At 37.8% G+C, this 24,358-nt stretch overlaps 1 protein-coding gene across 11 annotated transcripts; it reads right to left on the bottom strand.

The window, feature by feature from the left end:
* Nucleotides 1-1,363: 1,363 nt before the first annotated feature.
* Nucleotides 1,364-24,358, bottom strand: LOC103712693 (uncharacterized). Of its 11 annotated transcripts, none has more exons than XR_015967542.2 (17): nucleotides 23,840-24,352; nucleotides 23,665-23,752; nucleotides 23,502-23,568; nucleotides 17,694-17,821; nucleotides 14,213-14,283; nucleotides 14,012-14,111; nucleotides 13,766-13,896; nucleotides 7,881-8,051; nucleotides 7,462-7,788; nucleotides 6,876-6,923; nucleotides 6,738-6,778; nucleotides 6,184-6,262; nucleotides 5,891-6,089; nucleotides 5,623-5,751; nucleotides 2,780-3,609; nucleotides 2,386-2,647; nucleotides 1,364-1,460 (listed from the first exon to the last, which is right to left on the bottom strand). XR_015967542.2 is itself a non-coding variant. In XM_088701723.2 (15 exons), the coding sequence occupies exons 4-15, from the start codon at nucleotides 17,810-17,812 to the stop codon at nucleotides 2,898-2,900; spliced, it is 2,127 nt and encodes a 708-aa protein (XP_088557849.2). In that variant the 5' UTR covers nucleotides 17,813-17,821; nucleotides 23,502-23,563; nucleotides 23,665-23,752; nucleotides 23,840-24,358; the 3' UTR covers nucleotides 1,364-2,897. The 11 variants fall into 11 exon arrangements, 3 of the variants coding, with proteins under 3 accessions (XP_088557849.2, XP_017699851.4, XP_008797512.4); XR_015967545.2 differs by having other exon boundaries at nucleotides 23,502-23,563; nucleotides 23,840-24,332; XR_005512114.3 differs by having other exon boundaries at nucleotides 14,012-14,114; nucleotides 23,840-24,329.

Here is a 24,358-nt window from a genome sequence, read left to right as displayed (position 1 = left end):
AAGACAACCCTCCCCCTCTTCTCTTGTGGTCCCCAAGAATGGACAGCAGATACAACCACCTGGTGTTGCTATCTAGATAGTAAAATCAGCAAAAGCCAGCTGATATTATTCTCTATGGCCACGAAAATGTTGCTGACAGTCCATGGGCTTTTAGGATACATTTGGTATGCTACTGGAAACGGAATCGGAATGAAAATCAGAACAGCCACATCCTTCAATGCATTCAGTTCGTGACCAGAATTGGAATCAGAATGAGATTTAAATTCTAAGAGAGAGTACAGATTAAGTTTTGGAGGATTAGGGCTATCCTCCATTACTCCATGAAACCGGAATAGGAATTAGACTCCTCTAACTAACAGCTAGAATGAGAGACTCATTTCTATTTCCATTTTAGAATCCAACTTCCCCCAATCAAACATGCCCTAGAGGTGTAGTGTCAAGACCAAGTCACCAAATAGCATACACCTTTTGAGGCCAGAAATTGTTGAGAATGTCACCATTGAGTGCTCAGCAAGATAACAAAAACCTCACATGTCCTCTCCCCTCTCTCCTACATTTATTCCCTGGCTTACCCTAGCAAAAATCCCTGCAATACCCGGGCAATTCACTTTGCTGATGGTTCTCATCCTATCATTATGGGAGTCCAAAGAGAATTGAACAATGTCTTTAACGACACTCTTACTACTAAAAGTAGAGAAAAACAAGGATAAAAATGATAGATTTGGTATTCAGGAATGATTTTGTGAAACAGAAACTATAATTACCATGTAATGCAAAGAAGTCATAAAAATAAGAGCAAGCAAATCTAGGCAGAAATAGCAAACATGGGAGAGACAAGGATGATTAAGAATAGCAGCTAAAATAAAAAAGAAAAAACATTATTTAGCAATTAAATTCATTTAACAAATCAATAAGTTGATGAGATTCATGGAAATAAATCAATTTCATTTGTTACATCCATAAAAAGATTTCAACACGCACATGCACGTTCATGGAAATAAATCAATTTCATTTGTTATGACCATAAAAGATTTCAACAAGCATGTGCGTGTGCAGGGACACGCACACGCATGCGGACGCAGGCATGCGCACACACAACACACGCATGCACACGCACACGGCACGGCACAGCGCGCGCGCACAACATGCGTGCGCACACACAACGAGTGTTAGCTAGTATCTTGATTTTACAACCTTGGACAAAACTGTTTTCGAGTTAGAGGTTCCTGCAATTTAACTAGCAGGAAGGCAATCTTTCAGACTTGTTTTCGCAGAAGCTGACCTTCACACAACAATATTTACTTTCAATCCAACAACACTCATTAAGCTTGCATACATAAGTTTTGCTCTTAAAAATCACTTGTTCTTCCAAACTCCTCCTTTATTATCTTAAACAAATTATATGTGCAGATGGGTTTACAAGTAGCATAGCAATTATCTCTTGATTTACTTGTCGAGAGCTGCTTCCACAAGAAAAGAAAAAAAAACAGATCATTCATATATTATTTTCAAGATTCAAAACTTGGAACAAAAATAACATGTAGAATCAGGACCAAAACAACAAATTAGGACAAATTAATCATTAGGATAAAAGTCGAATCAGACCATAAACAACAAATTAAGATTCCATCAGCAGATCATCATTCCAGAAAAAAGATATAACGATCTGTGGATTCTGGTATAGCATTAAGTTCAATAGCAGAACTGGTTTGTGGATATTATTATCTAAATGAAACCAACAAAAATAAAGGTATATAAACTAGTCTCAAGAAAACAACCACAGTGTTTTTTAATTTCCTTAATATATACATAATTTGTTTGTTAAAAGAGACCGCCGAGAAGCAAATGCTAACATCAGGAAAGCATTTAAATATAAAAAATTATAGAGGAAACTGACCTAGGGTATACATTTACAAATAGTGCCTATAAAAAATCTACATTTTTTAAAAAATGGGATTTTTGATTGAAAAGCTGCCATAAAAGCACATACCTAATTCATAGAAGATGTAGGTTTTGTAATCAACATAATTGGGTTGGTCAATCTTTAAAAACTCAACCAATTGATTAAACCTTTAAAAAGTCAGTTGATTCAGGAAGAAACCTGATAGATTTAGGCCAGTCTTATCTGCCACAATTCTGGGTGTTATTTTGGCTGATCCGAGCTGGTTTGAGTAATTCTTGCATTGCACAGGAGAACCATGATTATTTTATGTAGTTTTAAAGATGCAGGTTATATGACTTTTGAAGATGTTTTTCAAAACCTTGATATTCTTAAAACCTCCTCATGATATAAAACCACATGATTGGCATTGCTGGGGTCTTCCCCATCTAGGTAAAGAAGATGCAACTGAATACAAACTGGTCTCTAAGTTATTGAGTGCATACCTTAGCCAACTTCAATCCCCTGATAGTACTGGGCTATGCTCACTACTCATCGAAAGCTTCAACCTTTTACAAGGGGTAAAACATTTTTCTAAAAAGACCACGATCCCTTAAAATCAACATAAAGAAATTGTTAGAATCGCAGATATTAATAAATGTTATTGTCAAATGCCCATCAGGTCTTTCCCAATCTGTATCAACAAAATCAACATTTCAAATCACATCAGATCTTGATCTTCCCAAATCATTGGACATCAACTATATCCTGTATTTTAGCAAAAGAAAATAACATATAACTTTGTACAAATATCTCGAGTTAAAATTAAAGGAAAATGGTAGGTACTAGATCAATTGTCACAATAAACAGAAAAAATCAGGTTCCAATATATACATTTACCTTCGATGATATGTTTGTTGTGGCTGTGATACTGCACATCTCCAGCTGTATGATACAAGCCACTCCCTTGATGGTGTTAGTAAGATGTGCCCATAAAATAACAGAAAATTCCCAAGATTTAGTGGGTTCTCTTCCGCTTATGGTGATAATTCTCTCCTCTGTAATCCTCATCTGAACTATCAACCATCTCCCATCTGTCAACCTCCAACTGGTCATCTCTCAAATTTACCTTTGACTTGGAGTGCCTGGAACTATGACTGGATTCTTTCTCCTTGATGAGTTGTCTCCGGCCACTCGAGAGATCTGGTTCCAAACCGTTTTCTGAGTGATTATGATGCTTGCAACTGTGTCTGTGAGGATCTTTCAAATCCTTCTCAAGATCATCAGGTACCTCTTTCTGATTCCGATGATGACTTCTTCGGCCATAATCACTGCTACATTGACCTCTTTTTTCACTGTGTTTTTTAGAACTTCTATGCTTATGTTTTCTCCTGTCTCTACTATGCCAGTTGGAGCTGTTAGATGCATCCTGCCTTTCAGATTTTGATTTCTCAGAGTAATGCGACCTTTGATTTCTTCTAGAAACTGATGCATATGACTCCTTGTGTTTCAGATCAGCTGAGTAAATTTCTTCATCTGAATTGAATCCTGGCCTTCGATGGGATGGGCTATGATGTTTCTCAAGTGGGTCTTTCTTGTGTATCCTCTGGCTGTCACTGTCAGAGAAGCTTCTAATGGGCTCCTTATCTAAGTAATGTTTCCGTTCATGCGATCTTCTTCTTGCTTCATTATAGCGATTATCTTCAGATATAGCATCATAATCAAGTTCTCTGAGAAGCCCAGATAATTAAAAAAGTTAATAGCACAATTCAGGAAAAGGTGAATCATTATATTCTTTGCAATAAGACTAAAAGTTGCACTTTCAAGTGGAAGCACAGCCGGACAAGAATATTTGTAGATACACAATTCTGTTTGGCCCAACTTCTATATTCAAATATTAACAGCATATACACCAGGAAGAAAAAAGAAAAATTCTGTCAATGCTAATCATATGGATTGCAGCCCTAGGAAGGAAGCAACCATCAGACTCTATGTCGAGGTACATCAACTCATATTGCTGAAAACATAAACATCTTTGAGGAATGTATTCCTGTGCCCTAAATAAGCACTGAAATCTTATCCCACTTACATCCTACATAAAACCAAAAGCACTTCTTTTTTCATAGAAAACTAATGCATTTATCTTCATAAGGTTAACATCACACAAACTTGTTACACACTTGGGAAGTAACCAACATAACAAATAACGACTATCTGAGAGCCCTCAAAAGGTGTACTACAAGAAAAGGTGATGTCAAGGTGCAGGCCTCAAGAGGATGCAGAAAAATAAAAGGCACATCTTATAATAAACAAACGGTATTCAGACTGCAAACTAATCATTCATATTCTCTTCAGGCACATGACTGCAAGAAATCTTTGAAAGAGTCATTATCTCCTTGTATAGGTTTATCCATGTTGTTATCTCTTCTGATATAATAAATTTATTTAGAAAAAGAAAAATTTAGGTTTTTCAGTTTCCCTTATTTTCTATCATGTTGACCAACAAGCTTATCTAACATGTCAGATTCAAGCTCAAGGAACTGCGGAAGTTCCATGAACTTCTCAACCTCATAACAATCCTGCATTCTGCCAAAATCCTATCAAACTAACTTTTGGACAAAAGAGGGGCCCACACCTAAAAAGTCAGTGACTACTTAACCATAACTTTGTTGTTATGTAGTCCACACCTACGTGACTAAGAAGCAGTTCTTATCTTGTCTATTCTTCCTTCTGTATATAATTTAGATACACTTGATTTACCAATACCACATCCAGCAGTTGGACTAACATGGCCGAGTATGGGCCAGCCACTTCGTACAAAATATGGCAAAGGTTAGGTCAGTCCCCAATCTGCCCCTACTAGGACCTCAGATTACCAGGACCAAAACTGGGTAACAGTCTTCCCCCTCTTCTATGAGGCCACTACCTTCTTTTCTTTCATTTAAGTCACAAGCAAAGCACATTCCAGACACTAGTCATATATAATTATTTAGAACTAAATATAGGTTGCTAGATGCCTCAAACGGAATTAGATTATATAAATTCTAAGCAGAATTTTCTTTTTTTAAAAGAAATAGATCTCGAAATATGCAAATAAACAGAGATTTTAAAATATCAAACCAACTAAGATCAAAAGTATGTAAGTACATTTCTCTTAGTTATTATTAGCAATAACTTTGTGTCTAGTCCTTCCTCTTTTTCTTTTTCTTTTTGAATGAGCCAAATTTATAGGTTTTGGTGAAAATCCACTACAAGAATATAGAGGACACCTGTACAGCAGACCAACAGAAGGCCTTTATTTATTGACCATAACCTGAAAGATTTGTGATAGCCACCACTGCCAGCAGCAAAACATTGGAAAATGAAATTAATAGTCAAACTCAAGCAAGGGCGACAAAAAGCCCCATTACTAATATTTATAACACTGACTTGACCATTTGACCTTCAAATAGTGACAATTAGAAGAAATACAAAGGGCTATCAAACATAAGAGATCGGATATGCAGTTGAGATGAAAGTGGTGCAACTTTTGACCAACAATGCATCTGAAAAAGGGTAAACTAGTAACATGGTCCAGACTAAGGTGTACAACCTATGCATTCAAGGCCATGAGAAGTTCGCTCTATCACACAGTCAATAATTCAGCAGGCCACACTTACAAATATTTTATAAGGCAGAACCTTTGAATGTATAAACCAGATGAGAATGAGGCTGAAGTTTCAGATGGAACTTAATATTATTACCTCTCTCGACATTCATTCAAAAGCTTGTGCTTCCGTTCACCATCCTGAAGATTCATAAATTCAGCATGAGAAAGAGGATGTTCTGCTCCAGCCATCAAGGGAGGTGGTACACCTCCCATCCTCATCAAACTGGTGAAAAATTAATTAAAAACATGATTCTGACATCTAATACAACAGTTTATAAATCATTAAGTGAGTTCAGTAAAATTTAAGCCCTTAAGGTGGGGGTAGAAATAAGATAAGTGTGAAGACATAAAGGGTAGCTTACTAGGGTCCTGCCATGCCAGCATATAATGATGGCATATATGAAGGCATCCCGAAAGGTGAAACTTGGAGAACAGTTGGATCAAAGGGCATCACACCAGGGGCACCATATATATTTGCATAAGGCCTAAAATGGGGTAATGAAGCCCCATGCCAGAAAGGATGTCCATAAGCTGAGATGCCCCCAGGGAATGCAGCATCTCCTGAAAACTCATGGCAAAAGAACACCTCATAAGGACCGTAACATTTTTATGTTTACTTACTTCTGAGATAAGTGCACCTTAATAATCTAATTACCTGGGTATGGATTGGAAGCTGCTGGACAATCACGAACCAAATGGTTAGGGGAGCCACACATGTAACAATTTCGGGTGCCCTGTTACTTTGACAAACTAGATCAGAATTCCAACATAAAAGCACTCCCAAAATAAAACACTTGGCAAAACCTTGCATAATAGCATTCAAAAGATTTAAATGATGACAACTATGAAGCATTTGGATCACCACGAACTAGAGAACCAGATATAAGCTGCAAACACCAGTGATAGTATCAGCCTATTCCCCGTCTCCCTCCACAATTAGCTTAAAACGAAACAATCCTAATTTATTATGTGATAATGCATAATGCCACCACCCTCTTATGATAAGCCACACCTTTTGACCAGCAAATAATAGGTTTCCACCAAATTCCCAAATTACTGGTCATGCAGCCACTGGTTGCAGGTAGTTAACAATACAACCTTCTATCGTAAGTTGACCAGCTTTGCATTATAAATTCCGTGGATATCTATGAAGTCCATGCTCAAGGAAACCAAGATGCCACCAACAAAGAGAAACTAAGATGAAATCACCTTTCTGTTCTTACTCGGTGGCATTAAAGCCCCGCTTCCATCTGCAAAATGTGAAGCATGTGCAACAATAAAGTGAAAATATGCAATGGCGTTTTACAAACCAAGGAATGAATTAGCATTTGCAACAACTAATATTACCTGGAGTGTTAAAGGCAGACCCCTTCTTTCTCTGGATAGTCAAATTAACTGGAATAATGGGAACCATCGTACATAAGAGAAGTTGGTAATAAATTCAAACTAGCCAGCAAGTTCATGCAAGTTCATGCAAAGTTAAATTTGACAGTCATATGTAAGCTGGAAACCAACCAAAGTTGCAGCCAAGACCAATTCTAAACTAGAGTGCTGACATCTTGCTTGTCTCTTTCTAAAGTAATACTGCCAGAATCAAGATATACCTTACATTATATGATTAGCCTCAAAGATTATACTACCATAAGATTATTCTGTTATTCTGTATGATATGTGGCAGTGCTGTTCTCAGGTTCAAAAGTTCAAAATGATATTTCTAAGTGGTGCACATATAGATACTGCCAAAAAACTATTTCAAAAGATCTAAGCTGCCTAATATTTACTAAAAAGTGCTAATGCAAGTTGGATACTTGGATGCAGTATTGTGGTGGTCCCCAATTGCTATTTTAAAGATAAATGTTTGTTGCTTCCAATTTTAGAAATTTGATGCACCACTAGCATATCATAGACAACGCAAATTCGGCAAGCACCATACCTTCTTTGTTCAATGGAAGACTCTGAGGCAACTTTGAGGAACTACCACATTCTTGCAACTCATGCATCTGCTTCAAAGCTTCTGCAGAGCTATTTTCATCACCTTTTATCTGGTTGACCTTATGCGATGATGGAGCTGATTTCACAGACTTAGCTGTGTCTAAAAGAATATTAATACCAGCACTTCTTTTATTCTCATACGCTGATTCAATCATAATCTGATTGGATCCCTTCCCTGTTGCAGAAGGAGAGTTTGGAAGTTGTGGTTCTTGTTGACGAACAGACACAGCACAAGACAATTCTTTTGCTTGAATTCCTGATTCCCCATCTGAATTCATACAATTCAAGAATGCAATAACATATAGATCTGAAACAAATAATCAGGCAATTATTATAGTCAGGATTATAAATTTATTTCACCTGGAGCATATTTAGGAGTGTTCTTATCTAAGTCATTAACTGCCACTTGTGCCTCAAGGAAATGTTCAATAGCCTGCCGAAGTGACAAATTAGGCAATAGGTCTTTAACAGTGCACTTGGTGGAAGAACACATGGGACATCTTGCCCTCTCAACCAATGCTGAACGAATACCTACAGCAAGTTTAATACATCATGCATAAGACACAGAAATCCATGGAATCTGTTTGAACTAGCCAAGCCTAACCAAAATTTTGAATAACAGGTAATAAATAATAAGTGGAAGTGTTTTCGTTTTCTTCCATTTTGTGATCTTATCAGGTGTCCCCACCATAATAGTAGAAAGCCATCCATACACTATGTTACCCACGATTCTCTTGGTTAAGATACCAATGTCAGGTACGTATCAATCACCTAAAGGGGTTTTAATGCTAAAATCAACTGGTCTAATTTAAAGAAAAATCCTGAATTAATAAATAGAGTCTTTGGAAGTCTTTGGAAAGAGTCTCTGTTGGGGAACAAGAATTCGAAATCTTTAGAAGGAAGAGCAGAAGATCAACTGTTGGCTGCTATTTGTTGAGAAGTTTGAAGGAAGCAGAATGATTGAACCTTTCTAAGGAAGCATAGTTCAATGTATGCTTCCTCAACTTCTATGTCTTCTCTTCTGTTTTTAACTCGCCTTCCCCGGTTTCTCACCAGCCCCTTCCCACTCTATTTTTTTTTTTTTGTTTCTGTTCACTCTTTGTAAATTATTCTGAGCTCAATAAAATGAGGGAAAGCTCTTTGCTTCCTCCTCTTTGCATAAAAAAATCTATTTTAATTCATTGGAAAAACAATAAGTTCAATTATGTTTTCACATTTTTCTCCGAAATTGAGTTTCCTAACATCCATAATCATTGTTATCATTCGTACAACAGAGAGATCAGATTACCTTTTATTTGAGCAAAGAGAGACCATGTTACACATTTACATCCTTCTGTCGCGAGAGAGCTGAACTCGAGCAAGTAGCTTGGCTAATATTACAATCGATATTAGCTTGAGCCAGCTCAATTGATTTTTACCTGACTTCATCTACAAATGCTGAGATGGATTTACGAAGCAAAATCTCAAACAGTTGAATAACAGGTGATCATTGCAGCTTAGGTAGCTTTGAAGGAGTAATCATTTTCCCCCCAACATTTCAAGTCTTGATGCATAAGTCAAGCACAACCAGATTCGACCGGACCTTTTGGGGATTTTTATGTTGACCTATGGACATACTAAACCAGATCATCATTGCATGACTGCTGATTCAAAATTTCTGGTTAAAATTGCCCTATAGACTCAGATCAGAGTCAACTATTTTTCTCAGACAAGTTGAGAAAAATCATGCCTATACAAGATGGAAGTATAAATCATTAGAGCTCCTGTTTGCTGACCAGGACTCGAGCGAAGGTGACAATTACCACTTGCCAAGCTTCTACCTACAATATTGATCATCTTATACTAATGAGATTTCGATGACATAATACTTGCCTGAGTGATAGTCCAAGACTGTTTTGTTGCTATCACAAACTAGTTGACACTTTAAATCCCTACCTTCAGCTAGATCAACTTTTAGATGAAAAGGGCATCTACCGTCTCAATAATATGAGGGGAAGCTTTTCGCTTCCTCCTTTTTGCATTAAAAAAAATCTATTTCAACTGTTGGGAGAGTGCGCTGAACTCAAGCAAGACACGCTATGCTCAAGCTTGGTTTATGTTTCAATCAATATGAGCTTGAGCTAGCTCAATTGATTTTTACCAGAACTTCAGCTACAAATCTGAGAAGAACTTACGAAGTAAATCCCAAATAATTGAATAACAGGTGATCACTGTGGCTTAGGTAGTTTTGAAGGAGTAATCATTTCCCCCCAACATTTCAAGGTTTGACGCAAAAATCAAGCACAGCCAGATTGGACCGGACCTTTTGGTCATCTTTGTGTTAATACTGATTTAAAATTTTAGTCCCAACTGCTCCATAATCATATTAAAAGAGACCATCATTGTGTGACTACTGATTCAAAATTTCTGGTTCAAAATGCCAGATAGACTCCAATTAGGTCAGAGTCGACTATTTTTCTCAGACAAGTTTGAGATGGGAAATTTCCAGAGGTGTCTTATATAACTAATCCTCCGTGCTCAATCATGTTTCGGCATGCTTATGTTTCATTCCATTCTGGAATCAACCAGCAGCATTGTGATGCAGCAACTTCCTCTCTATTCTCTACTCTAATATCTCATCTCCACTATTGGATTAGCTAGAGGCCTTTGGAAGCAAGTAGCTGTTCTCCATCATCTTGTGAACAGCTCCAAGATATCAGATACGCTTACAATTTAAAAGTGGATCAGATTGAATGTGCGAATCCAAAATATCAACTTATCTGTGATAGTAACAAAACTACCTTTGACTATCACTTAGGTAAGCACTAGGTCACCAAAATCTCATATGAATTTATGGCAATTAATATCGTCAATACATGCTTGGCAAATGGTAGTTGTCACCTTCCCCTTGAGTCCTGGTCACCAAATGAGACCTCCCATAATTTATACTTCTATCTTGTATGGGCATGGGCTAGTTTTGTACACTGTACTCGAGCAATACACAATTGAAATGTATTGGCCTGTTACATGCCTGAACCGGAATAACAAATTAGTCTATGTTATAGAAGATAGAGGGGCATATGAAGTGAGGTATCGTGAAACCTACTGCAGACTTTTAGCTATAGTCTTCATGGCCACTGATGCTCCTGTCATGAATTCAACAAAGATATTTTCAAACTCTCATTGAAGGGGTGCACTATTTTGTGGAAAAAGCCTAGCAGATTCACAAGTCTTCATATCATCCACTCCTGTCTCAGAGAAGTATGGAGGTGCACGGCCATCATTTATATGCATCTATTTTCCAAATGCATTGTCTAAACTTGAGCTGCTGGATAATAGCCCACAGATCATCTTTGCTTTCTTTTTTCTCTTTCATTTTTTTTAAGAAACATGTATAATTGTATTCATCTCCTCATTTGTTTCCTTCACATGACATGCAGTAAGTTTTTCGATCATTTTAAGAGCAAACAGATTCTATCTTTGGTCTCCTTAATAAAACTAAGTGAGATTAGTTTTGTAAAATGTTATAATTACAAGGCAAGTTACACTTTTGTTTACTGGATCACACTTGGCGTGACAATATTGATTGTCATTGTACAGTTCTATATAGGTAAAATCCCAAATGATTTTGAGACCCGCGGCTCAAACTATTTTGCTTACTTATCTTTATAAATAACAACTTACATCAAAGATCTTTAGATAACTTATATTTGCAGCGCCGGCAATACTGGTCATATTTTGGAGAATATGGATGCCAATAAACTCTGGACAAGTTTCTTCGAAATCATAGAACCCTAGCACCAACGAGGTATGCCTCACCGGTGTTACTGCAATCACATGCCACTTTAAAGAAAAATTAGGTAAAGGAGGCTTTGGGTATGTTTTTAAAAAACTCCCAGGTGGCCATCTAGTTGCCGTTAAATTATTTGAGAGTAAAAATCGGAAATCTTTGGAAGTAAGGGCAGGACTGCTATTTGTTGGGGAGTTTGGTGGGAGCGGAATGATAGAACCTTTCTAAGGAAGCACAGTTCAATCCATTCACTCCTACAAAGAATCATGTCTTCTTTTCAATCTTGTGGGCACATAAGTCCTTTCTAAAATGAGTGACAATCATCAGAAATTATCAAGAGGTGACATATCACGTATGATGTATCTTCATTGGTTGCTATGTAAAACATTATACTGCCTAAAACCAAAAATCAAATGTTTTGGAAGTCCGTGAGCTACATAATGACCCAAGACCTTACCTAAAAAGGTCCAGCCAAAACGTTTTATTTGAGTCCGTGGCCTTGCTTATGTATCCAAAACCTTCCCAACACACAACTAGCGTGGGACTAAACACAAGCCAATATGGGTCCTTGCACAATCTCCCCATTTAAGCCCTGACATCCAAATAAAAAAAGTACAATCAAAATAAAAAACACCACGATCGGCTCATGATCAACCACAAAAGGGATTGTGTTCCAGTATTCCCTAATCCAAACAGAGCATAGACCGATTCTGCTCTAATACCATTTTAACAACCCAGGATCTCACCCAAAATGCTAGACATAAGTTATTAATTGGAATCCTTGGCTTTGATACCATTTTAACAACCCAACATACAACCAATGTGGAACTAAATGTGAAGACCCATGCAGGAGTTTGTTTAATTCCGTATCAGCTATGCACTAGATAGAACCTTTTGACTAGTCCTTTCTGAGGGAGGTTCTTAGTCATTACAACTTATGCATCCTACGGACAAAGAATAGGTGAGAACAGTAGACCTAGGGGCAAACCATTTTGTATGAGAATTCATACCATTGGCTATGACAAGGTCAACGAGACTAGTATTGGGACCCATACCGATTGCCCTACGAAAGTACGATATGGTATGATATCATGTCGTACCAACTCGCAGCGCACCAACAAAGGGGGCGGCGAGAGAAGGGAAGAGGGAGAAGGAAAGAGAGGAAAAGAGAGAGAGAGAGAGCAGCAGCAGGGGGAGGGAGAGAGGGAGTGAGGAAGGGAGGGAAAGAGGGAGGGGGGAGATAGAGAGGCCAAGAGAGGGAGAGGGAGAAGGCTTTCAAGCCCCCTCTCCTCTGACACCGCAACATAACGAAAGAGAGGAAGAGAGAGAGGGAGGGAGGGCAAGGGAGAGGGAAAAAGGCGGAAGAGAGGAGGGAGAGGGAAAAAAGCGGAAGAGAGGAGGGAGAGGGAGAGGCCTTTCGGGCCCCCTCTCCTTTGGCTGTGGCGTAACAGGGCCAAAGTCCATGTTTCGAAACCAAAGCAGGTCTCTAGCCCCATTTTTTGATTTTTTTTTTTAAAATGAAGTCGGCAGACAGCTGATCCGCCTCTGGTTTGGCTCGGTACGCCCCGAACCGGGCAGTTCGAGATAGTACCACTTCCATAGGCTATGATCTATACATCTTATAGGGACCAAATGACACTGGTTTAGTGCTTTTAGACTATAAACAGAGCAAATCAACAAATCTTGCCATTACAAGCTGTACATTTTTTGAGCGCTCAACGGATAAGTAGAGAACTTTAAAAAAATCTGACTCAAGTTCCTTGCATTTTTAATATTGCATATCATGACTAATGGCATAAATTCTAACCTAAAAGATCTATCATATATTTTGCATTCACAAGATTTGAGGTTAAACCCAACTGATAGATAGCTACCTCAAAACCACACACACAGACATACATAAACATATGTACATAAAATAGAAGGACGTTAAGGCATAGAGTAGTTGGCATACTGATGTTCAAGTTGATCCTAAGTAGCCTCGATTGGAAGCAAGTCCCACAAAAGTTTAAAAACTAGACGTGCCTAGGAAACATCTAATCAAAAGGTAATTATGAATAATGCAAAGCAAGAATTCATTAAATTGGAGTTTGTATCTTGGGAAATACAGAGCAGTTGATAACATTACATGGAAGCAAAGTGAGACAGTTGACCAAATTCAGTTAGATGAATCACAAGACGCAGCTGTAAGAACAAAAGAGTGCAGCAAGTGGCGCACCCTAGATTTTGCCTGCTAAGAAGTGTGCAATCAGCCAAGCAACATAGTTCAATAGATTTCAAAGGAACAAGCAAGCTTTCACCGTTAGCATAAAATTAAGCAATTCTCAGAGCAATTTTTACACCATACGAAAAGGATAGTGCTTTGAAACCCAAAGCAAATTTCAAATTAAAAGTTTAAGAATCATATTAACTGCAAAGTGTAAAATTGTTATATTAAACAGTAAAAATTCCTAAAGGCTCTTCATATATAACTTACACTTGTCACAAAAACTATGTTGGCAGCATGGTATCATCACAGCCTCTTTAAAGATTGTGTTACAAAGAAAGCATCTCAATTCTGGTGGCAGATCAGCATTCAACATTGTTGGGGAGCACAAACCAACACCTCTGGAATGATCAAGGGGGCATACAATGACAAAAAAAAGAAACCAAGCAATCATTTGAATAATTATAATATTGTGCACAAACGGAAAAAGAAATGAATGAGAAGAAAAGGTCTTACTCATCAAACTTATTTTGCTCTTGTCTCTTAGACTTCAGCTTTGTTTGCTTCTTGTTATTGTCAATATCACATTCAATACTATAGTTGTCCCTGATGATTTCTGCTATTTCCCATATGTGAAAGAAGGAACTAAAAATAATGAGACTCAAGTATCTTTAGATCATTCCAAAAGAATAATATTAAAGCAGAAAAAATATTTACCCTTTGACATAGCTTCACTAAGATCACTTCCTTCAATGTTCTGACATCTTGAGATGGGAGTCTCCAAGGATCTAGGTCATCAGACACAAATTACAATCTGGTTCATCAAGAACAATATGAAGCCAAAGAAGGTACAAGTAATCAAGTTTAAGACCTTAGGAATAAGCAAATAGTATCTTAAAAACTTACAGTAATGCCAAAAATTTATAACCCATCATAGGAAACAATGAACCAAATTCATATATAGTTACTATCGAGAGAGAAATTCTGCATTATCCCTAGGCATGTCTGAAAAAGCATTCAGAACCAACAATGAGAACAATAGAATTTGGTCAAGCAACCTTTTCAGTAGAACTTGAAGCAATGCCACTGGAAAAACTTGAACACGATACACTTGAACTGGAGATTTGTATTGGAGCACACATTTATTGGCTTTGGAATACAATGCCCTTGATCAGAACCCACTCAGATTATCCCGAACTGCTTAAAGGAAATGTAGGGCAGATCAGCCACTTGATCATTTTATTATAGGGTGGGAAAATTTTATGCCACCTTCAACTTGCAGACCAGCGGCGAAGGGTGGCTAATATTTCTTACATTACTTAGTTGCCGGCAACCCAGACCACAATGAATACCCTGCCTGCTAACCCACTGAAAGTGAGGTGTCTAAACACTATACAAGCTAATGGCAGTAAATGACACATGCTGACAATTTCTAGATAGACTGGAAAAAAAGATATCACCACCCACAGCATCCTGTGAAGAATCTCACTACAGGAACAAAGACAACCACTAAACAAAAATGACTATAAATTCATTGAGTTCAATGGACCACGGCTAACCTGGCCCAAAAATCAAAAGAAAACCTTGTGACCCTCAGAAGAGTAAGATCAAACATCTAAATTGACTGAATGCTCTTTCCTTTCCACATGAACGACCTCTTCAAAGCAAGCTTTTCAATGTCATTTTGCACAACTTCGGTCAAAGTAACTTAGCTCTTGCTCTCCCCTTTTCTAACCAGTAGACACAACTTTAATCCTTGTCGTTACTGAAACATCTTTGATGTCCATGCAAGCTAATAACATCTCAGTTAAGTGTCTGGCACTTCGACAAATTAAGGTCAAGGTTTTTAAAGCCAGTAATCTTGGCCATCAGTGGGCAGCTTATACCAAGATGACTGCAATCTCAGTTATCTTGGCCTAGAAGGAAACCTAGAAAAATTGGAAAGATCCGGCATATCCTTAGATTCCCCAATTTTTCAGCTTATATTATAGGAATTGAGATATTAAAGTCTCAGCCATAATGGTAAACTAAAGTTAATTACCACATTAGAAGACTAAAAACATGTTTAGTTCGCTCTTTTTGTTGACAATGAGGGCTGGCAACGTGGCAGGTGACGAGGGAGAGGGGGGAAGGGGCCGGCGATGCAGCTGGAGACATGGGAGAGCTCGACGTCGGGTGGAGAGGCAACTGAGGGAGTGGGAGTGGGGAAGGGACTAGCGACGCAGTCGAGGACGAGGAGTAGCTTGGTATCGGGTGAAGAGGTGACCAACGAGGCCTGGGGAGCCGACATGGTTAGGCAAAGGCGACAGGGTTGAGGGCAAGATCGAGCAGAAGAAGAGAAATCGAGATGAGAGGGGTGAAAACACACTATTAAAAAAAGTGAAAGTGAGAATTTTTCACTTCCACTTTTTTCAGAAATAATGAAAGTTGTTTTGAAACAAAAACAAAAACAAGACTTTTCTGCATTGGATTCCATGTTTCTATTTAAAAAAGGAAAAAACAAACAAGGCCTAATTTGATTATTTAATACTTAAAAACTTAATTCAAATATGTAACACAATGATTAGAAAAAATTGGCCTGTGTAATATATTGTATCAACTAATATATTGGAATATATCAAGATATGTCAGCCAACATAATAAGGGCTAAGATATCAGTTATATCATATCGATGGGTGCTCCATATCAATACAAACCAATATCTTGACCAAGACCTCATTCGAAATGAAAACCATGACTAAGGCGGCACTTATAATTTCATGCAATACACCTAATAGCCAACTTAACCTCAATGATTTAACTCAACATCTCCATCTCTATGATGCACATTTTATGTAGATGGGCACTTCATAATCCCCAACATCATAATTCATGAAACATAAGAATTTCATTTTTCTTACAAAGTTTTCCTTTGCAAATCCAAGGCATATACAAAGAAGTGACCAACAACTTTTGGGGCAATCCTCAACATAATCTGCAAAGCCAATTCTATTATATTCCTCCATCTACCCTTCCATTATTTGGCATGAATATCAAACTAAATAATCACTATAATGAGGTAACTACTGGCCACCAATTCAACTTCAGCCCCCATTGCATATTTATTCCCACAAGAAAGCTACATTTCATATATTAGGTTATACCACTCGCCAACTCTACATTAGATTTCTCCATCCAGCTTTTCACGATTGTAAACCTCTATCTTCATTGTTCATGAGTTGGGGTTTGAAATTTGTTGTTCATGCTATTCTTTTCAAGCAAAGAATATCAAGTCAAGTTATTTCCCCTTTTTCCTATACAAAAGCACATTTAAAAAGGTTGACAGCCATCAAAATCCACCATTTGAACCGATGGCAAATTTGATCAGAATATTTCTTATTAATTGAAAATTTGATGCACAGAAGCATTTCCCATCATGATTATGCCAGAGCAATGATGCAAAAAAAATGGAAAATTTCTTACTTGAAGACTTTCTTATGCCTCGTACTATTCAACTCCTGCTCATACTTTGGTTTTTATTTAGATATCAAATTACCACTCCATTGAATATTCCTAAGAAGACTAGAATAAGCAATAAGTAAAACCATATAACTAATTCTACTAAATAAATAATTGCAGAATAGTCCAAATCAAGGTTCACAATACCAGTGCTTACCACCCTGTACCAAGTATATCAAGTGTCAATACGTTGAACTGACCACCATATCAAGCAATACCAACACTGTACCAACATAGTACTAGTATATGGTCTAGTACAGAGATTGCGAATTTATAACGAACTATGAACAACTAACCCTGTAACTTATGAATCCTGACCATTTAACATTATTCTCCACATGTACTTGATAATTAAAGTAATAAGTTTTTCTTTCTAGCCAAATCCTTCTCATGACCCATACATTTACCCATGTCCATGCATACCCTTAGTAAATAGACTCTAGAGAAATCTTCCAAGAACTAACCTACAGTAACCACTTGCAAAGCCATCTGGCCCACCATGTCAATAACTGAAGTTATAAGAACAAAAATGAAGAAGATACAGAAAAAAAGTAACATGACCAAATATATAACTAAAAGATAAAGATGCAATCCAAACTAAGGAAAACACAATTGGGTAAGCAAAAAATGATAAAAATCACAACATAAAATTCTATGAGATACATAGATCAAAAAATAAGAAATCATCAAAATATTGCACCTTGAAATATCATCTTGTTTATCAAATATATTTATGTTGGCAATATTGGCATCCGACTCTGGTAAAGGTGCTTCAAGAGCAGGATACAAATCATTACCAAAGTCATCAAAGCCATCCATTTCAACATTCTGCAAACAAAGAGACATTTGTAAAATGTGATGATGTATAAATTTTCCTGGAATATGCAAGTGAGAAAGCACATGATATATCCCAAGAAAAAAAGCACGATTTATCCTATTCATGATCACATATGTAAGAGGGTAACCAAGTAGGACATAAGAATAGTTGAACTCAAACAAGACATCAAATAGGGATGAAGCTAAAAACCCATTAACGATAAGCAAATATCATACAATTATATATAGCATAAAAGCTTTTGGTAATAGATGATACAAGTCACTCTTTAGTATTCCTTCAAGACATCATTTTAACAACCAAATACAAATTATGCAACAGAAGTATTTGTTGTAGAAGAAAGCTGACAAAGCTAGAGAGGAAAATAGAGTAGATTGCAAGCAAAACCATCATTGCTCTATTGAACCGTATGCAGTTTACATGCCTCCCACATATTTACCCAAACGGAATGACAACAGAAAAATAAGTCCTAAGAGAAGCAACTAGACAGTGGTAGATGCAGAAGCACATTCATCTTAGATATGGGTTTGATACTATAGCTATCAAACCCTGCATCCTAATTCATTTTTGTTATAGAATATTTAGAATCAAAATGTTGAGGGTGTCCATAAAAATCCATCTGCATGCATCAAAGTAGTCACTTTTAACCATGGTATGTCATGCCGTACCGCACCAAATGAGCGGTACAGAAGGTATGGAACGTACCATACTGTACCTGTTCGGTATCGTATAAGGAGTGTACCGACACTTAGTATGTCGAACGAACCCTATACCATACCGTACCAACACAGTGATAGCATAGCATCGGTACAAGGCCTAGCACCGAGACGGCGTATCTTGCTTGCAATCATTTAAAGCTTACTAAATTCCATAGAGACACGTGAAGGCAACATTATTGGCCCAAATGCAATCTACAATTATGAAAAGGTTTCTAAAACAAGCTAACATGGAATTTATAATGATAAGGACCATAAGGTGCAATACGAAGCCCACAAGAAAACTTTACTTCCATGTTGGCAACTGCTATCAATCTAGTTCTTTTTAAGGGAATACATTCAAACTTCATGATATGTTATGATTAAAGCTGATCATGGACCAGGCTTGGGCATACAAAATATAAAATTTTACATAGGCCCGGTCTGAAGCCCGATTAAAAATGAATAGAGTTTAGACCCAAGGCCCGTCCCATGATCAGCTCTCGTTCTGATCAACTCTTGCCAATCCTTTTAAAGCAAACAGCTTGGAAACTCAAAAAAGCTTTCTAATCCGGCATAATGTTGCCTTCACATTTCTAGAGGACATTTAGTAAGCTTTAAATAGAAAAGGTGAATATCTTGCCAAGTAATAGATGGACTTTTATGGGCATCCTTAGCATTGTTTTAAAAAATCGACCATAGCAGCTGCTATAGCAGCTTGGACCTAAACCACTATGATATGTGCTACAGCAGCCTTTTATAGCATTGGGCCCATAATGCCCGATATAGCATGTAAAACTACTAAAACGACCACTACACTTTTGGTTATAGTGAATGGTATATGCCAAAACAAGTTTATATGGGCATACCTTAACCTTAGCGTGATAAGAAAGTTCACCAAAAAAGAATTTGGTGAGACCAAGAAAGACTTGGTTTCTTACTTATTGTTTGAGCTTGCAAAGTATGATAAGTAAGAAGGCAGAGTTAGTAATTGAGAGAATTCTGAATGGTACAACAAAGATCAAGGAAGGAAGATCCAAGTCATAGTTTTGAGCTCCAAATTTTGGATTTGCTTTGAAATTGTGGGAGCCCTTCGAACAAGTGCTTAGGCATGGCCACAAGTAATATATTGGGTGACTAGATGAAGAAGGAAATAGCCTTACATTTGAAAGAAGATGAGAACAAGTACCTTTAATTTGGACAATTATTGCTTCAAGATGGGATGCAAAACCACAAGGCTCATCACAAAACAAGGGCTACTTCTTGAACTCCTACTTCTTCTATGCCAAAAATAATAAAATTGAAAACAATGCGCAAATTATGGATGGCTGATTGAGTGCATTTTGAAATTTTATCCTAACGGGAAAATTTAAGATGAAATTTCAGTGGAGATTCCCTTATATACAAGAGCTACTAGATCATTTGGAAGGGAGATGGCTGTTAGACAAAGGTCATGGCCCAAGCTTACTAATGCGTTAAATGATAGTGATATATCTTCAGGTCATGCCATATGAATAGTCTATTTAGAAATTATGCATGTTTTAATCATTGAATTAAACATATGAAGGTATAACTTACTATGTACATAACTTATAATGTTTGGTCAGTGATGTTTAAAAGCTTTGTCCTTGATTTTTCTTTTACTAAAGTTGATATAAAGTATTAATTTTTGATACTTAGTACAAAAAAAAATATTGATATGTTTCAACAGGCTGCTTTGGGTTCACAATGCCCGCTATCTATTTTCCGCTATGAAACCCTATGGCCGCTACATGCCTACCATCCACTTTTTAATCTGTTGATCCTTAGCATCAATTTGATTATCTACAGCATTCAACATGTGTAAAAATAAATTTCAAATGCTTTAGAGATTTTTTACCTATGTGTCAAGTGATCAGTAACCGAACATTTTCAAAAAAAGGGAAATGTTTTCCTTGTTTTTCAATGAAAAAGTATCCATACCACTTGACTTTGTCCCACATGAATTATACTCATATAGAACCCAATAATCAACTTGAATACCCCCTTACACATTTTGAGATAAAAGCATAACTATAGGATTTGAGCCAACACCTATGTGCAAAATCCGTGTTGGACCATCCAGACCTAAAAGTTCAAAGTGACGAACATACTTTTAACATTAAATAAGCCTTAAATTAGAAAAAAAATCTGGCAGAAACATCTTCTGCCTCAAATGGGATACCAAGAGGACACAACAATAGATCTAGTTCGCCAAACGCACAGGAGGCCATAGTAATTCATGATCCATGTTTACAAGCATCAAAGTGTATTGTAGCATCAAAAAGAAAGGACAAAAAAAATATCCATTCTGTAACCATTTGAGGCCGCAGCAGCAAATCACTAAAACATATTAAATATTGTAGATTGTGTTTAATGGCATGAAACTTCGCTGGTCTAGGTTAACTAAACCTAGGTGGCAAAGGCTACCTGCAAGTTCAAAGGATCACTAGCATAAAGAGGTGAATTGGAAGTGTTTTAGGCCAGCTATCCAAAATAACGTCCAAGAGCTTCAGAATTATCCTTTTTCCCACTAGCTTAAGAGGATAGTTGGTAGTGTTTTAAGTAAGATATCCAAAATATTTAGGGAAAGAAACTGGATCGCAGAGGTTCCCCAAATTGTACAGAGGTTAGAGTTACTATAAGGGTGTAAAGTGTAGGTTCTATTGACTTAGAAGGGGTTTGAAGGGACAAAAGCCATATAATAAATCTTCTGGATAATGGACCGATAACTGATCTAGCATAGGATTTCGGAGGTTTTTGAACAAACAAGGAAGAGGAAGAAGATTTAAAATATTATAGGGATCCAGGAGGAAGTTTTGAAATGAAACTAGAGATCTAGATCAGCTAATTAGCTGATAAAATTACCATTAATGGTTTAAACCTGGTTCTAAATCAAATCTAAACTGATATTGTCTGCAAGGAGTACTAGAGAAAAAGTGGAGATAACTGAAAAAGAAGAGAATTAAGTTACATCGACAAAAAAAGGGAAGAAAGGTAGGCCCACTTGGCCCTCTTTCTTCTTTTTCATGTTAAAAATCCTTATGCCAGCTGAGTCCAACTCATATGCTCAACCAGCCCATACTTGAGCCAACCAGAAGTTGCACCCTCAAATCTCCCCAAATCCCAACTAACTTCCTACAATGCCCCCTAAAATTCTTCGACTGACTAGAATGATATAACACCTAAAACAGTTTACAAGATCAACCTGGCAAGATTTTCAGCTGCAATATGGTGACATGGACCAGGTTCAGACCCAAAAGGTCAGATCTGTACTTGGGATGTCCAAAAATGCTCAACTGCAGCCCAAAACAGCACCAACTAGGCTGCCTTTTCCTTTCTCCTAACTGTTCACCATCTTATATAAGGGTTTTGCACTGCCCTTTTCTGCCCTCATGTGACAAAGTGCAAATGTCTCCTTCTGCCCTCACCAATCTTCAACCCTCATCGCATCAAATGACAAAGTGCAAATGTCTCCTTCTGCATGTTTTATAATATTGGAACCAAGGTTTGCTATACCATACCGAAGTAGATAGTACGGGGCGTGCCTTACCGTACCAGTTTGATGCCGGTACACGGTGGGGAGTTGGGAGGCGCACTAACACTCGGTACGCTAACACAGTGATAGTGTGGCACCAGTACGAGGTCCCGTATCGAGACGGCGTACCTTGATTGGAACCAAAGAGGAAAACATATAAAAAGCGTGAATAAAAATACTTCCCTTCATGTAAGTTGGGTGTAAGATATGCTATTCTTTAATTTACCCTCAGGTTCTCTGGTGCCTTAAGCACATGTTTCTATAAATGAGCCTTAAGCTCTTTTTGCTTCCCTCCCAAATATGCAAAGAAATTTTTGGATTTGATGTCTTTTTGTTGTTGATTCACAACGATATGGAAAGGGATGAGCCCACTAGTTTATTGCATTCAAATAAGTTGCTTTTGAACTCGGGCACTCAAAAGGAGTAAATAACAATTTTGGCAATGTGTTATATCTAGTAAGTTTCCCGATCGTCTTTTCAAGCAAGGTTCTATGAATTCTCTCAGATTAAGAAATTCCAATAGGTTATTCATTATTAATGCATTTCTACATATTTTAGAAAAATACATATATAATATGGACATGTGCCAATATCCAACTTTTAGGATTCTTGTGTCTCTTTTGAAAACATGGACTTGACGCCTCAGTCACGTGTCTATGTAACATTGATTATTGATATTATTCTCTCCTAGTTGTTGGTTCGCTACAATATGCACAGCCACGACCCAGACGTTTATTGCATAAAAGTACATCGATCTGAATTGATGCACTTAAAAGGGTGAATAACAATTTTTGTTGTGCACATTCTGTGTATAGGAAGTTATCTCATCACCCATATTTTCCAATAACTGTCCATCAACTATATTATCGTCTAGGATTTTCTGTTTTGAAGCTACTAAACTTATTAGACACAGCATTGGTTCAAACTTTTGTGGCGTGCTACATTACCCAAAATAGAAACATCATCATGGCAGTTACAGACAATTATAGATTCGAAATATTCCACGTAGGCACGGAAATAGATGTCTTCCTAGCATATACTAGTCACCAGAAACTTTTTTCATCAGTCACTTTTCCTGTATCACACATTGAATTTCCATTCTCAGGATAAATACCAATTCTTGATAAGAAATGTTATCAAAGCACTTATTTTCCCCCTCTTTTCTTTTTTCTCAATCATTTTCTTACATAAATTCCTTGTTAAGCCCACCATTTTTACACCTTGACCGCATTACACAGAAATACAACTCATATTCATTCGTCATATAAAATAACTTTCAGAGCATCATATTTAAGGCGTCAAATCAAAGTAATCAAATACATGCATTCACACCAATATGCAGACCACAACGCTTAGAAGTTAATACAACTCCCAGTTAAACCCATCCATTAAAACCCATTACAACAAAAGCTCAAATCTCACCTCCGAAGGTGAAGAAACAAGGGCATTTGCGAACCCGCGGTTCTTGATTGCAGAATTCCCCCCTACCCTATCGAGAAAAGGAAAAATCCACGACTGACTACCGAATTCAATTCAAGAAAACAAAAGAAGTAACGAAGCTTAAAGAAACGGACAGAGAACTCACGGATCCGAAGGCGCGAATCGGCCGGCTGGTACTCTCTTGACGATAACGCTTGAACCCGCCGGGATTTGGAACTCTTCGTCCTCGAACGCTGCGATTACCAGAAATAACACCAAAAATCACCAGAAAGGCAGAAAATACGACAAAAGAATAAAGAAAGAGAGGGGGATGGGGGTACGGTGGCCCGAGAGGGCGTCGGAGATGAGGAGGTCGAAGTCGCGGCAGATCGGGAGGTTGGCGAGGTGGAGGATCCTGGAACGGAGGTCGCTGACGGAGATGGAGGGGCGGCCACCGAGGTCCACCGACTCGAAGGCGGCGGAGCTCCGAAACCTGAAGCGCACGGCCATGGCGGAGACGGGAGATCGAAATCGAGAGGGCGTTCGAAGGAGATCGAAAGCGAAGGGAAGAACTAAAAAGAAGGGAGCGAGGAAAGGTCGGTGGGAAACATAGGAAACGGGATTCCCTTTGCGAAAGGAAGAACTAGCTGCGAAAGGAAGAACTAAAAAGAAGGGACGAGGAAAGGCTGGTGGAAAACCTAGGAAACGGGATCCCTTTGAGATAAAAGAACCGGTTGAACCTGAGATGGCGTCCGAAGGAGATCGAAAGCGAGAGGAGGAACTAAAAGGAGCGGGGAAAGGTCGGTGGAAAACCAAGGAAACGATTCTCTTTGTGATAAAAGAACTGGTTGGCCCTCAAT

The sequence above is a fragment of the Phoenix dactylifera genome, chromosome 7, assembly GCF_051530095.1.
Source record: "Phoenix dactylifera cultivar Ajwa chromosome 7, Ajwa_hap1_PhDact_Kaust_v1.1, whole genome shotgun sequence".
NCBI classification, from domain to species: Eukaryota; Viridiplantae; Streptophyta; class Magnoliopsida; order Arecales; family Arecaceae; genus Phoenix; species Phoenix dactylifera.
The sequence above is the reverse complement of the archived record's forward strand: the minus strand, read 5'-3'. Positions and strand labels throughout refer to the sequence as shown.